Source organism: Heptranchias perlo, chromosome 12 (assembly GCF_035084215.1).
Source record: "Heptranchias perlo isolate sHepPer1 chromosome 12, sHepPer1.hap1, whole genome shotgun sequence".
NCBI lineage: Eukaryota > Metazoa > Chordata > Chondrichthyes > Hexanchiformes > Hexanchidae > Heptranchias > Heptranchias perlo.
The window spans coordinates 18,906,696-18,923,168 of NC_090336.1; the positions used below are offsets into that span (position 1 = coordinate 18,906,696).

Sequence of the window (16,473 nt, forward strand, 5' to 3'; positions counted from 1 at the left end):
GTAATGTCGTTGAATGTCAAGGGGAGGTGGTTAGACTCTCTCTTTTTGGAGATGGTCATTGCCTGGCACTTGTCTGGCACGAATATTACTTGCCACTTATCAGACCAAGCCTGGATGTTGTCCAAGTCTTGCTGCATGCGGGTACGGACTGCTTTATTATCTGAGGGGTTGCGAATGGAACTGAACACTGTGCAATCATCAGCGAACACCCCCATTTCTGACCTTATGATGGAGGGAAGGTCATTGATGAAGCAGCTGAAGATGGTTGGGCCTAGGACACTGCCCTGAGGAACTCCTGCAGCAATGTCCTGGGGCTGAGATGATTGGCCTCCAACAACCACTACCATCTTCCTTTGTGCTAGGTATGAGTCTCGCCACTGGAGAGTTTTCCCCCTGATTCCCATTGACTTCAATTTTACTAGGGCTCCTTGGTGCCACACTCGGTCAAATGCTGCCTTGATGTCGAGGGCAGTCACTCTCACCTCACCTCTGGAATTCAGCTCTTTTGTCCATGTTTAGACCAAGGCTGTAATGAGGTCTGGAGCCGAGTGGTCCTGGCGGAACCCAAACTTAGCATCGGTGAGCAGGTTATTGGTGAGTAAGTGCCGCTTGATAGCACTGTCGACGCCACCTTCCATCACTTTGCTGATGATTGAGAGTAGACTGATGGGGCGGTAATTGGCCGGATTGGATTTGTCCTGCTTTTTGTGGACAGGACATGCCCGGGCAATTTTCCACACTGTCGGGTAGATGCCAGTGTTGTAGCTGTACTGGAGCAACCTGGCTGGAGGTGTGGCTAGTTCTGGAGCACAAGTCTTCAGCACTACAGCCGAGATGTTGTCGGGGCCCTTGGCTTTGCTGTATCCAGTGCACTCAGCCGTTTCTTGATATTACATGGAGTGAATCAAATTAGCTGAAGACTAGCTTCTGTGATAATGGGGATATCGGGAGGAGGCCCAGATGGATCATCCACTCGGCACTTCTGGCTGAAGATGGTTGTAAACGCTTCAGCCTTGTCTTTTGCACTCATGTTCTGGACTCCGCCATCATTGAGGATGGAGATGTTCACGGAGCCTCCTCGTCCCGTTAGTTGTTTAATTGTCCACCACCATTCACGACTGGATGTGGCAGGACTGCAGAGCTTTGATCTGATCCATTGGTTGTGGAATCGCTTAGCTCTCTCTTTGGAAAGCATGTTGCTTCCGCTGTTTAACTTGCATGTAGTCCTGAGTTGTAGCTTGACCAGGTTGGCACCTCATTTTTAGTTACGCCTGGTGCTGCTCCTGGCTTGCTCTTTTACACTCCTCATTGAACCAGGCTTGATCCCCTGGCTTGTTGGTAATTGTAGAGTGAGGAATATGCCAGGCCATGAGGTGCTGGAATACAATTCTGCTGCTGCTGATGGCCCACAGCACCTCATGGATGCCCAGTTTTGAGCTGCGAGATCTGTTCTGAATCTATCCCATTGAGCACGGTGGTAGTGCCACACAACACGTTGGATGTTATCCTCAGTGTGAAGACTGGACTTCGTCTCCACAAGGACTGTGCGGTGGCCACTCCTACCAAACTGTCATGGACAGATGCATCTGCGACAGGTAGATTGGTGAGGACGAGGTCAATTAGGTTTATCCCTCATGTTGGTTCGCTCACCACTGCCATAGGCCCAGTCTGGCAGCTATGTCCTTCAGGACTCGGCCAGCTCGGTCAGTATCAATGAATAAATGAAATTATGAAAATAGAACAGAACTATTCACCCTTGTGCATTGCCTTAATGCCTATTGTTCGTGTGCCTTTACCTATCCTGGTGCTCCTTCGAGGTGCTTCCCCAGTGGCTGGAGCATAGGTCGTGGGAGGCTGCTGGTCTTCAATGCAGGAGTGTGCAGATGGCCTTGGAGGATGACCTCGAGCAGCTCTGGGCTGGGAGGGCTTCAGACTGCACCATCTCAGCATGGGCAGCAGCAGTCTGGCCTGGCTGGCCAATAGGCAACAACAGGAGCAGTGGCTGAGTGGCAGGGGTGGAAGCAGGGATGCTGTCATCCTGAGAGAGGACAGCAGGTCCGACTGCCATGGCGTCACTGCACTCTCCAGGGGCGGCGCCTCAGCAATCCTGGTGATCAGCTGGAGAACGGATTGCTGGAGTGCTGTGAAGCCCTGGAAGCCCCATTCAACAGTGGTCCCCAGAGCCACGATAGAAGCAGTCTGAGCTTCCATTGCAACAGTCTGAGCAGCAACCGTATCTTGCAGACCTTTGATTCACATCGGTTTGTGCTGCTTTGGAAGCCGCGACATCAGTCATCAGATGCTGCATCATAGTGGGTTCCACAGGTGTGCTGATGGAGGTGACCACCCGTTCCATGTTGGAAAGGATGAGCTCCCAGCTCTGCGCGAAGCCCTGTGCCAAGTTGGAGCTGGACTCCTCTATGCCCCTTCTCATTGTGCGCAGGCTTTCTGGCAGGTTTTCCAGTGCCCCAAGCATTTGGTGGTGTACACCCATCAGCCGTACTCTGTAGCCTGGCCCATCAATGTCCTCATCTGATGACTCTGCTGCAGAACTAGTGAGCGACCTCGCCCTCCAGCGAGCTGGCACCTGTGGTATCCGTTCCCCCCGCCCCGGCTCCTGCTCACTTGTGCCCAGTGTCTCACCACGTGCAGATCCCTCCTCTAACCTATCCTCTAAACGACACCCAGTGTGAGTCTATGAGCTGGTGGATGCGAGTGTCAGATCGAGTGACGGTGTGGCCTCAGTGTCCTCCTCCTCCTTCTCCTCCTTGGATGGTGCTGCCTCGTGTTCTTGGGTATCTGCAATGACAAAGGGAAACAGGTTGAGTTGTGGAGCGGGGAGAGGAGCAAGTAAGAGGTGCATGCCGACAGCATCGACAGCACGTGAGTCAGAAAAAATTATGGGAGGAGGGAGATGTGTGAAACAAGAAGGAGCATTAGATATCCAGAGATCCCCTTCATCGGGACCTCCAGCGCGGCTGTTGTGACGGCTGCAGCGACGGCCCGCCCAATGATCCTGAGCACTGTCTCCTCTAGGGGGGTGAGGATGTGTAAACGTGCCCGTCCACCCTCGGGTCTCTCCTACTGCCAGCTGTCATGCGCCACCTTCTCCTGCAAGACAGTGTGTCAGTGAGTATTCTGCAAGGTATGTGGGTGATGTGCCTGTCGTGTTCGAATAGCTGCCTGTGTGTGTGACCTGTGACTGGTGGTTGTGTGGCCTGCAAGTGTGGTACTATGTATGGGTGAGATGCAGCATGCCGAGTGCAGCATTGGGTATGGATGGGCAGTGTTTGTTGGTGGGTGGGTGACGGGGAGTGTGATGCATGGAGTATTGGTGCAGTTGGTAGAATGTGCCACTTGACACTTGTATTCACTCACCTTGACCACTCGTGTCAAATCATTGAACTTCTTTCGGCACTGCATCCACATGTGTGGTGCAATGTTCCTGGCGTTTACTTCCTGCGCCACAGCCTTACAATGCCTGCGGGTATGTGCTGGCCCTCCTTTCATCCACTCCCTCCACCAGGGCCTCCAGTGCATCTTCCGAAAAGCATGGGACCCTCTCTCACGCCAGTCCTGCCATCATTGCGGCCGTCTTTCCCTCCTCCTCGTGAACTGTGCATGTCCCTTTTAAATGTGCACCTTTAAGAGGTGCAGGCTGCCGATGACGTTCGCTGAGCATGCCCCATTTCAGGCTTCCTCTTCTCCGTGCAGCCTCTCAGCAGTGCAGGTAGCATTGGCTGAACGGAGATATCATGGTAAGTAGCAGGCAGCTCGAAATTCACGTGCTGCCTTTGTAGGGGCCATCGGGCGCGGGGTAATAGTGGATCAAGCTATCCGCACCTGAAAATGGGCCCTATCGAACTTCCCCCCCCCCCCCCAAATCTCTTACCAGTCACAGTCAAAGAAAGACAGAAAAGATTTGCATTTATATAACACCTTTCACCATCCACAGGATATGTGTACTTTGCATCTCTCTTTACCAAGGAAGAAGATGTTGCCAGAGTCTCAGTAAAGGAAGTAATAGTTGAGATACTGGATTGGCTCAAAAATGATAAAGAGGAGGTACTAGAAAGGCTAGCTGTACTTAAAGTAGATAAGTCACCCGGTCCAGATGGGATGCATCCTAGGTTGCTGAGGGAAGTAAGGGTGGAAATTGCGGAGGTACTGGCCAAAATCTTCCAAACATCCGTAGATATGTGGGTGGTGCCAGAGGAGTGGAGAATTGCAGATGTTATACCCTTGTTCAAAAAAGATAAACCCAGCAACTATAGGCCAGTCAGTTTAACTTCAGTGATGGGAAACTTTTAGAAACAATAATCCGGGACAGAATGAGCAGTCCCTTGAGCACGTGTGGATTGATTAGGGAAAGCCAGCACAGATTTGTTAAAGGCAAATCGTGTTTAACTAACTTGATAGAGCTTTTTGATAAGGTAACAGAAAGGGTCGATGAGGGCAATACGGTGATGTGGTGTATATGGGCTTTCAAAAGGCATTTGATAAAGTGCCGCATAATAGGCTTGTCATCAAGATGAAACCCATGGAATAAAGGGGGCAGTAGCAGCTTGGATGCAAAATTGGCTAAGTGACAGGAAGCAGAGAGTAGTGGTGAACAGTTGTTTTTCGGACTGGAAGAAGGTATGCAGTGATGTTCCCCAGGGGTCAGTACTAGGACCACTGCTTTTCTTGATATATATTAATGACTTGGCCTTGGGTGTACAGGGCACAATTTCAAAATTTGCAGATGACACTAAACTTGGAAGGGTAGTAAACAGTGAGGAGGATAGTGATAGACTTCAAGAGGATATAGACATGCTGGTGAAATGGGCAGAGACGTGGCAGATGAAATTTAACTCAGAAAAATGCGAAGTGATACATTTTGGTAGGAAGAACGAGGTGAGGCAATATAAACTAGAGGGCACAATTCTAAAAGGGGTACAGGAACAGAGAGATCTGGGGATGTATGTGCACAAATTGTTGAAAGTGGCAGGGCAGGTTGAGAAAGCAGTTAAAAAAGCATACGGGATCCTGGGCTTTATAAATAGAGGCATAGAGTACAAAAGCAAAGAAGTCATGATGAACCTTTATAAAACACTGGTTCGACCACAACTGGAGTATTGTGTCCAGCTCTGGGCACCGCACTTTAGGAAAGATGTGAAGGCCTTAGAGAGGGTGCAGAAAAGATTTACTAGAATGATTCCAGGGATGAGGGACTTTAGTTACGTGGATAGACTGGAGAAGCTGGGGTTGTTCTCCTTCGAACAGAGACGGTTGCGAGGAGATTTGATAGAGGTATTCAAAATCATGAAGCGTCTAGACAGAGTAGATAGAGAAAAACTGTTCCCATTGGCGGAAGGATCAAGAACCAGAGGACATAGAATTAAGGTGATTGGCAAAAGAACCAAAGGTGACATGAGGAAAAACTTTTTTACACAGCAAGTGGTTAGGATCTGGAATGCACTGCCCGAGGGGGTGATGGAGGCAGATTCAATCGTGGTTTTCTAAAGGGAACTGGATAAGTACTTGAAAGGAAAAAATTTGCAGGGCCACGGGGATAGGGTGGGGAGTGGGACTAGCTGGATTGCCTTTTCATAGAGCCGGACTCGATGGGCTGAATGGCCTTCTTCCATGCTGTAACCTTTCTATGATTCTATGATTCTATATCCCAAAGCGTTGAAGTACACAACTAATGCAGTACTTTTGAAGCGTAGTCACTGTTGCAATGTAGGGGAATGCACACAGCAAGATCCCACAAACAGGTCTGAAGTATAGACAAGGTCAGGCACAATGTGGGTGAAGTTCCTCCTGTAGATCATTTAACCTAAGACATCAAGCGGTACGGATGTTCCCAAGGATGGGTGAAACTAGAACTAGGGGGCATAATCTTAGAATAAGGGGCTGCTCTTTCAAAACTGAGATGAGGAGAAACTTCTTCAGTCAGAGGGTAGTAGGTCTGTGGAATTTGCTGCCCCAGGAAGCTGTGGAAGCTACATCATTAAATAAATTTAAAACAGAAATAGACAGTTTCCCATAAGTAAAGGGAATTAGGGGTTACGGGGAGCGGGCAGGAAATTGGACATGAATTTAGATTTGAGGTTAGGATCAGATCAGCCATGATCTTATTGAATGGCGGAGCAGGCTCGAGGGGCCGATTGGCCTACTCCTGCTCCTATTTCTTATGTTCTTATGTTCTTATCAATGTGGAACAATCTGCCAGGGGGTTTAGTAGAGGGGAAACCTCAATGATATTCAAAACGAGGCTGAATGGTACAACAGGAGAGGTGGAGCACTAGAGGGATGAGCTTAATTAGGCCAAATGGCCTTTTATTGACCTTGATATTTCTTATGACTGTCCCATTTTGTATTTGCACCAATTTTTTTCACTGACAGGAAGAATTTTACTCGCAAGAAGTCTCAGTAGAAAATAATAAAGAAGTAGACTTACCAAGTCGCAATTTCGTCTGGGGTGTATTCTACTCTGGGGATTGGCTCACCACTGTGGAGACAAGGAGGACTTAATACACATGGTTTTACATCACTACAGTAAGCAAGGCAAGTCGGTGAAAGAGACTCTACAAATTCCAACTATATGGGAAGTGGGATGACAGCTACTTGGAGTGTATAATGAACTTACTGTTTATAGTTCAATGCAATTTCTGCAATCTGTTTCCGTCGTTCCCTGTATTCAGTATCAGAATATCCCTGCAGTAAATCATCAAAAAACAAAAATGATAATGAAACAAGGTGAAAGCGTTACATTCCACAATCCAACAAGGTGGCAGAACTTGTGGGAATGTTCCTCACTATCTGTAATAAAACATCAGTATCCTTTAGGTCATATCTGGGTCTGTTGTAGACTAAATGATAGAGATTGATTGCTATGATTTGTCAACAACTCCATTATTGTTGATTCATACATCTACCAGGATGGTAGAAGGCGAACTAGATGGACTTTGGTCTTTTTTCGTCTATTTTTCAGAGGATGATCTTTGGGTGGGATTATAGGGTGACTTTAGTAAGGTGAGGCTCCCAGCACAGACACTCACAAGACAGGAGTGCAAATTGGAGAATGTGGTTTTGGTGTTATAGCTCTATCTTTGATCTGCTTGGCGTCTAGAGAGGCTCTACTCTGGGAGAGTACCCTTGCTGAATTTAATACTTGGAGTCAATGCCAATTTTTTCTTTTGCTGAAATCCAACAGGTCTAAATTTGGCAAAACACTGACAGAATTCTTAGCAGATAGCACAAAATCTGATGAGATTAAAGCCTAGAAATGACTCTTAGCAATTAGCAGACAAATGCTTTACATGTTGATGTGGCATTTCTCGCTCCAGTATTTTAATGCAGATATTAACCCATTCACTTCAAATGGGTTAACAGCTTCAAGGGAATGTCATATGAATATGATAAGCATTTGTCTCTTAATTGTCAACAGTAATTTGTAGGTTTGTACTGTTACACTTGCAGCAAACAATTTGGGTGTATAAACACACGACCTCTTCGAAGGAGAAAATCATAAAATAGAATCATAGAATGTTGCTGAACAGAAACAGACAATGTGGTCAATGGCGTTTTTCTCTACATGAATCACCCAGTCTAACCCCACTCTCCTGCTCACTCCCCATACTTTTTAATATTCTTTTTTAAGCAACCATCAGATTCCCTTTTTTAAAAAAAGAATTGACTCCATTTCAACAATGGTTTGTGGCAGAGAATTTCACCTAACCATTACCTGTAGAAAGATTTTTTTCTAACCCTTTAATTCTTTTTCTGATTATCTTAAATTCTGATTTCCTGTTACTGTCTTGTCAATCAGTGGAAACAATCACCACTATTTACCTCATCAGAATCCTTCATTATCTTAAAGATTTACATCAGGTCACCCCTTAATCTTCTCAGCCCTGGTGGAGAAAAACTTTACTTCCCAAGCCTCTCTTCATAACTGTAAGCCCTCATCTCTGCTAATATCCTGGTGAATCTATACTACACCCTTTCATTGCTTTTACATCCTTCCTACAATGGGATGCCCAAACTGCATACAAACTCCAAATGCAAAAGGGTCTTGCAAATGTTAATCATTTCCTCTTTGCTTTTGAATTCTGTGCCTCTAGGTACAAAACCAAGGATTCAATTTGCCTTTTTTTTTATATAGCCTTTACCTGCTTGTGCTGTCACCTTTAATGACTTTTGTATCTGCACACCAAGATTCCTCTTCTCCTCTCATCTTTTAAAATCTTACCATTTAAGGCATATTTCCTTTATTTATTCTAAAATGTATGACCACATTCTTTTATAGTGAGCTGCATCAGGCAGTCTATCTAATTCCTCCTGCAGTCTTTTACCGCCCTCGTGATAATTTGTCATACACCCCCAAATTGGTCACATCATGTTGCTCCCTCAGTTCCTAGAGTCAGATCAGGAATGTATATAATAAATAAAAGGGGCCCGACACAGATGATGCCTGCGGAGCACCATTCCCTGCATCTCTCCAGTCCTTTTACCCTTCCTTCCATGTGGTCATATTCCCCTTTCATTCCACATGCCTTCTATTATCTTTGCCATTAGTCTCTTATCAAATGCTTTCTCAAAATCCACATAAATACACCCACTGCCTTTCCTTAATCTTAAGGATGTGCGATTTCCTGAGATATGCTCCTTGCTCAGGCCCCTTTCCTCCCCTTTGAAAATCATCCCCTTTGGAGTCCGGTTTACATTTTATGATTTTCTGGGCACCTCAGACTTAGCTATAAAACCAGTTCCAAGCCACTAGCAAATGCGCGCACATACAATAAACGTGTAGAGAGAGAGAGATATTGGCTGCAGCTACAGTGAACGAGTGCACAGAAACAGATGTAAAGTACATGGTGTGCTTCAGTAGAATGTTGAGTCTGGTTAGAGTCCCGTAAACTTCCTGAGCTCTGCTGGGCCGAAGCTGAAAGCTTACAGGATTTTAGACTCTGGCCTGTAGTTTAGAGAAAACAAATCATAAAAAGTTACGCTGATCTTTTTGGCAGGTTCTTACATTCAGGATACACGATAGGGACCAGCGGTGACCAAAACATAATAAACTACCAAGTGATGGTGGACCGCATAATCTGCCAGCCTAAAGGGAGACTGGGTTAAATAGCGGCCCAATGTCAAAGGATGGTTTATTTTAAATAAACCACCATTTAAGCTGTGAGTGGTATTTATATCACACTGAACCATGCTGTTATTAAAAAAGAGCTGTAAAATGTTAGACGTTGAGCTCTGTTTTCATCAAACGGGTGTAGGTCAAGAGTTGCTGGACATCAGATACAGGCTGTAGCAGTGGGTAGAGCAAGTTGCCAAGTAGAACCCCCCCCCCAACCCCGGGGCGATGGATAAAATTGGAGGAGACGGTCATCCCCGGCCTACTGTGGCATACCCTCCTGCAGCCAGTGTAAAGGAGCCTGAATATTTGGTAGATTCTTCGCCTGTCTATCCTCTTGGAAATGCTAGCCAATGTTTAACAAACTCTGGGTTTGAGATGTTTAATTACAAGCCAAAAATCTGAGGCATTGCCTCTCACTAAAAACATAAACACAGTTAAAAACAGTGTAATTTGTTACATAGACCACTGGGGACAGTCAAATAGCGCAAATAAGTTCTCTCCTCTCTCTCATCCCCTGTTGCCCCTTTCTCTCTTGTTTTCTCTGCCTTTCTTCCTCATTTTCCTTTCCTCTCTTTCTCTCATTCTTTCTCTCCAGTGTCTTTTTCTTTTTCCCTCTTTGCTTCTGGCTGCTGATGCACTTGTACCCGTTTTTGGAGGTCTCCTATACTTGAATACTAGGACTAGGGGATATAGCCTAAAAATTAGAGCCAGGACTTGCAGGAGTGAAGTTAGGAAATGCTTCTACACACAAAGAATGGTAGAAGTTTGAAACTCTCTTCCGTAAACGGCAGTTGATGCTAGCTCAATTGTTAATTTTAAATCTGAGATTGATAGATTTTTGTTAACCAAAGGTATTAAGGGATATGGGGCTAAGGCGGGTATAGGGAGTTAGGTCACAGATCAACCATGATCTCATTGAATGGAGGAACAGGCTCGAGGGGCTAAATGGCCTACTCCTGTTCCTATAATAAAGTTTCAATACTCTACAGGGAGTGGGCTGGCTAGCTGACAGGCAACAACAAGGGCAGAGTAGCAGGGGTGGGACAGGATGCTGTCATCCTTAGAGAAGACAGCAGGTTCATGTTCCATGGAGCCACTGCCACTTGCTGCCTCCTGTTATGTGCCACCTTCTCCTGCAAGAAAGCAGGACATGTGTCAGTGAGTGTCCTGCAAGATGTTTGGGTGATGTGGCTGTTATAGTTGAATAGCTGCCAGTGTGTGTAACCTGTCAATTGTGGGTGTTCGGCTTGCAACAGTGGTGATGTGTGAGGGTGAGAGGAAGCATCTGATTGGAAGAGTTGAGTACTGATTGAAATAATTAGTTGGTATGTGGGTGATGGGGGGGTGTAGTACGGGAGCAGTGGATGCGGCTAATGGTGCAGTTGGTAGGAGATGCAACTTGACAGTTCACCTCACTCACCTTGACCACGTGTGTCAAAGCATTGAACTTCTTCCAGCACTGCATCCATGTTCGTGGTGCTATGCGCCTGGCATTGACTTCATCCCCCGCTGTCTCCCACTGCCTCGGAAACATATGTCTGGAGAGCCTCTTGCCCCCCTGCAGATATAGGATGTCCCTATTTCCGTCTACCAAGTCCTCTAGTGCATCATCAGAGAACCTTGGTGCACGGTCTCTCTCAGGCCTGGTACAAACTCGGATTGGCAGATTGGTGAGGTCTGGCATGCAGATTGGAGGATATGGATTTAGTAGTGCACAACCTTTATTCAATGTTTTAACATAACTCAATAGTTTGTAAACACAGGGACGGGACCTGCATCTGTGTTTTATGTGTGCACTGTCTGATTTCCGTTCAGACTCCATGCAGACCCATATCTTACATTTTGCAAATAAGAGGTGCAGGCTGCCTTTAAGAGGTGCAGGCTGCCTTTAAGAGGTGCAGGTTGCCTTTACGAAGTGCAAGCTACCTCTAAGTGGTGCTAGCCACTCGCAATATCGGGGCCCCCTTGCTGGTGAGCAGCCATTCAACAGGGCAGCTAGGCCTGGCTGCTCGCAGCTATCAGGTAAATCACCAGGCGGCACGAATGTTACGTGCAGCCGGCATCTCAACATTGATCGCGCACCATGACCCCCGCGCCCGGTTTTGGGGTCATTCAATATAACCCCCTTTGCCTCCTGACAATAGTGCTGGTGATCTCCCTGATCAAACGGCATGAACCTTCGTTGCTCTCTGTTGGCCATGTAGAGAAATGACTGTAAATGGAACAGCTGCAAATATTGTGTAGGGCTACAATACAACCAATCTTCAAACTGCAATTTTATCAAAAAGATTTGACAATGTGTTTTATTATTATTAAATATTATTACAGTTTTGGCCTTTTTGGTGGGGATATTTCTGGGATATGATCTGTGATTCAGAAATACTTAAGACCAGAAGGCAGGTATAAAAGGGTAAATTTTCCTTCCAGTGGGAATAGAATGGAATTCCTTCCACGGGCATGGAATGTACAAATGAGGGCTGGAAAATTGAGCTGGGAAACCGTTTTGCCGCATCCCCATCTAATTCGCCCAACTGGCTTAAAGTGCACGAACACAAAATGCATTTATATGCATTCAGCTCACCCACATAAAAGGAAGTGAGTATTTAAAGCTAAATTGCTGTATCTTTCATTGATGCAATCGAAATTCTTAACATGGGGCACTGGATTGCATGCTCTTCTCTAAGCCTTTTGGAGGTGGAGAAAGAGGATGAAAGGATGGATGTGCGAAAGGTTCGATTGTACTAGAGGTAGACTGCCTATACCCACCCTTATCCATGCAGCTATGTTCACAAGTACCTGAGAATGTCCAAGGACAATTGACTTTGCAGGCTTCTTTTTGCCAGGGCAACAGTGCCATCTGCTGGAATCTTACTTGCAGACAACATCGGCAACAGCGACAGCCTTGTCAGTGGCTGTGAAAGTAGACATAGCATTGAATATTTATGTCTCCAGTTCTTTCCCAGCTACTTCAGGGCTACATATGCAACTTCAGTCAATTTACAATATAATTCATATCCATTCCCACTGATCATCAACAACAGCCTGACACGGCTGCCCAACTTCATCACACTGCTGCATTTCCTAAAGTACAGGAGGTTGCTGATGGCATCCACATGGCCATCCGGGCAATGGGTTTCTGCTCCTCTTCTTTCAGTACCACTTGCTCCTCCTCACCAATGCACTTTGACTCATTTGGTGCTACTTCCTTAAGCTCCCTAATTATATTTTTCAGGACGTGTGTATGCTACGCTGCTGCTTGCAAACTTCAGTGAGTGGGTGCTGTGAGTCGCTCTCTGGTTCTGGGACATAGACACTGCTGGCAGGCTGCTCCTCCAGGCATACAATGACAGCAAAGGAATCAATGCTAGAATGCTTGATCCAGTACATGCCTTCAAAAAGTTTCCACTTTGAGATACCAAAAATGATATTAACATTCTATATACACCTGTGTGGAAGGAAGTAAGAAGGGGACAAGGCTGAAGAGCAGAACTGAACCCAACCTGAAGTTGGGGGAGATCTGAGGCTTCACCTTCTTCTCATCCATTGGTACCCTTTTATGCAAAGATGTCCATTGTGGATTCCTCCAAGAAAGTCAAGGGTTTATAATTTCCAAGTCCTCCTCCAGATTGGGTCTGTTTTCTTGTATTATGGGTCATCTTGCCATGCAAGCAGAGAAGTAATCTTGAAGTGTTGACGGTGCACATACAGTGACAGACCTGCGTCAGCCTGCAGTCCATCCTGTGTGTCAGTGAGTGACCATGCATCATATAGGTAGGTTGTCTACATTGATTTTACACTGAAGCCCTTTGAGGATGCCAGTGTGCCAAGACTTGAATTGTAAGTTGTGCCTTGAATGTGTGCCCTGCTGGAGTATGGATACGCTTGTTAAGGAATAAAAGATCTGTAATGTTGTGTGAGAGCGCAGAATGGACCAGCAGTAAGTGCGAACAGACTGGCCAGCAACTCATTGCAGCATGTACACTTGGACCATCTAAATGATGCTATTGGGTAGTCCTACTCAAATAATCCTATCTGTAAGTCGCAATTCTAAAGCATACAATATGAAAGCAAGGAGCAAGGTGAGAGATGGCCAGTAAGGGATACAGTTATCTCCCTTTATAATATGTTGGGGCTGTTTGGTAATTCATCTTTAACTGTGGCAGAAATGGCAGGAGGGAAATGTTTTATATTGGAAGTGCTTGGTTGACTCCCATCTCCACAGCAAGGATCACTTCAAATAAACTCTCAAAACTTACCGGATGATCGAGATCCAGGTCCGGGTCATATTTTGTAACTAATTGATGGCATCTGTCCAAATCTGACATCTTTTTTGGAAACCAATGGACTAGAGGTAGAAACAGAGACAAAATGCAAAATAAATGGCTGCAACATCTCAGTGCATTGAGAAGCCCTGTGCTGTGGGAACCTGAGCATTACTGAAGGTAATCAATCGCCTTTTGTAGAGCCAGTAATGGACAGAATAATTCTGCAGTATTTTCAAATGAAAACCCCAGCATGAAAAATAGAGGCGCTAACCAGGGGAGGGGTAATGCTGCATGTCACTTGTATGCACCTGCAGCAAGACTGTTTGGCCCAATGAGAGTCTCATAAGGAATTCAGTGGATTCTGACTAAATGAGCCATTGAAAGAATGTAATTATCAGAGATATCAGAGGCACTGCAGTTGTTTAATGTTGTTTAATCCTTCCATTCGTCCAATTTCAGAATCCATGCCAAACATAAAGCTCTGCTGTAGGGCATGAGGATAGATGGGAAGGATTGCTATTGAGTTCTTGCAGCCTCACTCATCAGTTTTTTTAATATGTTACATAAATACTTAGCAAAGGTGTGGAGGTTTGGTGTGTTGATTGGAACATGTATATTGATTTGAACCTGAACATTATATACTATAATGTACTGAGCCGGTATTCTATATAGTATATTGAAAGACAGGCATATTTTATATATCATGTACATAAAAAACCTGTTGTATTCAGCTTAAATGCTGCCTAAAGGTTAAAAAAATTAATCCATAAAATGAAACGTACTGTTTTATATAATATAAAGCATGTGAAATGTCTGGAAGTGTGTCCGCATGGTTCAATTGGTAGAAGGATGTGGGTTTAAGCCCTACTCCAGGACTTGAGCACATAATGTATGCTGACACTTCAGTGCAGTACTGAGAGAATGCTGCACTGTCAGTAGATGCGGTACAAATGGAGACCCCATATGCCTGTTTCAGGTGGGAAGTTAAAGATCCTGTGGCACTATTTGAAGAAGAACAGGGAGCTCTCCTGGTCACCTGGACAACATTCTTCCCTCAACTAACAGCAAAAACAGATTAACTTAGAATTCATCTGATTGCTGTTTGTGGGCCATTGATGTGTGCAAAATGCCCGTCATGTGCACCAACCATATCAACATTGACTACACTTCAAATCATTGTACATGAAATGCGCTGGGTCATTCTTGAGACATGAGATAAAGCACTATATCAATGCAATATTTTTAAGAGTATAATTTAGTTTTGCAGTTCTTAACTTCCCAGTTTATGATCAGGCCATCAGAACCATTTGATTCACTTGCTTCCTGTATCTCACTGACAACCACAACGACTTACTGTCTTATTTAAGCACCATATTCAAAAGTTCAATAATACTTTGTTTAACTTCAATTTTCTTTCTGATTTACTCCTCGTGTCCCTCCTCTCTTGAAGGTGGTGATTCACGCTGCACTGTAGAGCCACAGGTGCACAGTTTGGATTTTTTAAGCGTAAACGGGAGTTCCAACAATGGCCTGGTTAGTGAAATGCAACACCTGATGTGGTATTGAGTCCTGCAAAGGTCAGGGTTAGCCCTGGTCTGTGCTGAGTTAGCTGTTCTCAGTGGAAACAGCAGTGCTACAAGTGGCATTAGCACCCCAGAGCTACGAATGGGGAAAAAATCACCAGGGTTCCTGCTTGTGATTGATATCCAGTTGCCCCGCCCCCACTTTCCTGCTGGACTTGTTTGGGCTCAGCTGTGATACCAACACTCAATGTTAAGGCTCACAGATGACCCACTTGGGTAGGTATCTGGGGATGGTCAGTAACCATGAAACTGTATCCCAGAATGAATCAATTCCTTCAGCAGAGGAGAGAAGAAAATTGTGGAGGATGGGGAAAAAATATGAATAAAAATACAAACAGTATCGAGCATGACTGGGTAATGATTGATGGTATTCACTGAAGACTAAAAGTGTTGGGGTTTATGAACTAAGAGGAAACACGCAGTGGTCAGATAGAGTGAAAGGTCATCATTCTTACATTTCTCTTCTTTTGTTGTTTTTACGTCTTCGGCAACTCTTTTCAAGGAACTGACCAAGGTGCTGATATCTGAGCTGTTTGTCTCACAACGGATGAAGAATTCTAATACCTCCAGGTTATCTTTAGATTTCCTTGATGGTCTTGTTTCAATGTGATGTATCTTAGCTTCAAAAGTCTATATAACAGAATGAGAAAAAAAATCGTATTTAAACAAACAGAACATGACTCCATAATTAAATTTAAAAATCCATAATAAGAAAAGGCCATTCAGCCTATTGAGCCCAATCCAACCAAATCCCATGTAAGATTATTCTATTTCAGATCTCTCTCCCACACTATCCATTGATCTCCTACTTTAGGTAACAATGAGTTACTTTCCAGACGTCCTCTGAACAAAGCAGTGTTAATATCTCTTATAACCTTCAATCCCCCCAACTCAACAGATATCACTCCAGCTTCTTCTTAAAGGAACTCCAAATTGACCCAGAAACAACTACATTCTCTGGGAGCTTGTTCCACATATCCAATATCAAGGAAGACATTGTTTTACTAACCTCTAGCCTTGCCTGAGGTTTGTGAGTCCTATGTTCATTGCCCAAGATAAGTAATTTGTTTACTCCAGCTTCAGATCTATATCATGTGTTCTCAGTCTTTTCTCCAATCGCTCAAACCTTTCTTCATAAATTAGCCCCCTTAAACCTAAAGTCATCCTGGTCACTCTTCTCCAAACCCTTTCCAATGGATCTATAGCTTTTCTAAACTTCACAGTTTTCACAAACAGCAATGAGATAATGACCACATAATTTGTTTTTCAGTGATGTTGGTTGAGCGATAAATATTGGCCAGAACTCATCTGCTCTTCCTTGAGTCATGTCAAAGGATCTTTTACATCTCATCCAAAAGAGACCACCTCCAACACTCCCTCAGTACTGCACTGGAGTGTCAGCATAGATTATGTGCTCAAGTCCCTGGAGTGGGACTTGAACCCACAACCTTCTGACTCAGAGGCGAGAGTGCTACCACTGAGCCACAGCTGA

General features: G+C 44.9%; 1 protein-coding gene across 2 annotated transcripts in view; it reads right to left on the reverse strand.

The window, feature by feature from the left end:
- Positions 1–16,473, reverse strand: part of th (tyrosine hydroxylase) — a 49,797-nt gene that overhangs the window by 17,602 nt on the left and 15,722 nt on the right. For both annotated transcript variants that reach the window (XM_067993479.1, XM_067993478.1), the window contains exons 3-6: positions 15,437–15,611; positions 13,390–13,478; positions 6,635–6,702; positions 6,446–6,496 (exon numbers count right to left, since the gene is read on the reverse strand). In XM_067993479.1, coding sequence (XP_067849580.1) covers positions 6,446–6,496; positions 6,635–6,702; positions 13,390–13,478; positions 15,437–15,611 — 383 coding nt within the window. The remainder of the gene's footprint in view (positions 1–6,445; positions 6,497–6,634; positions 6,703–13,389; positions 13,479–15,436; positions 15,612–16,473) is intronic.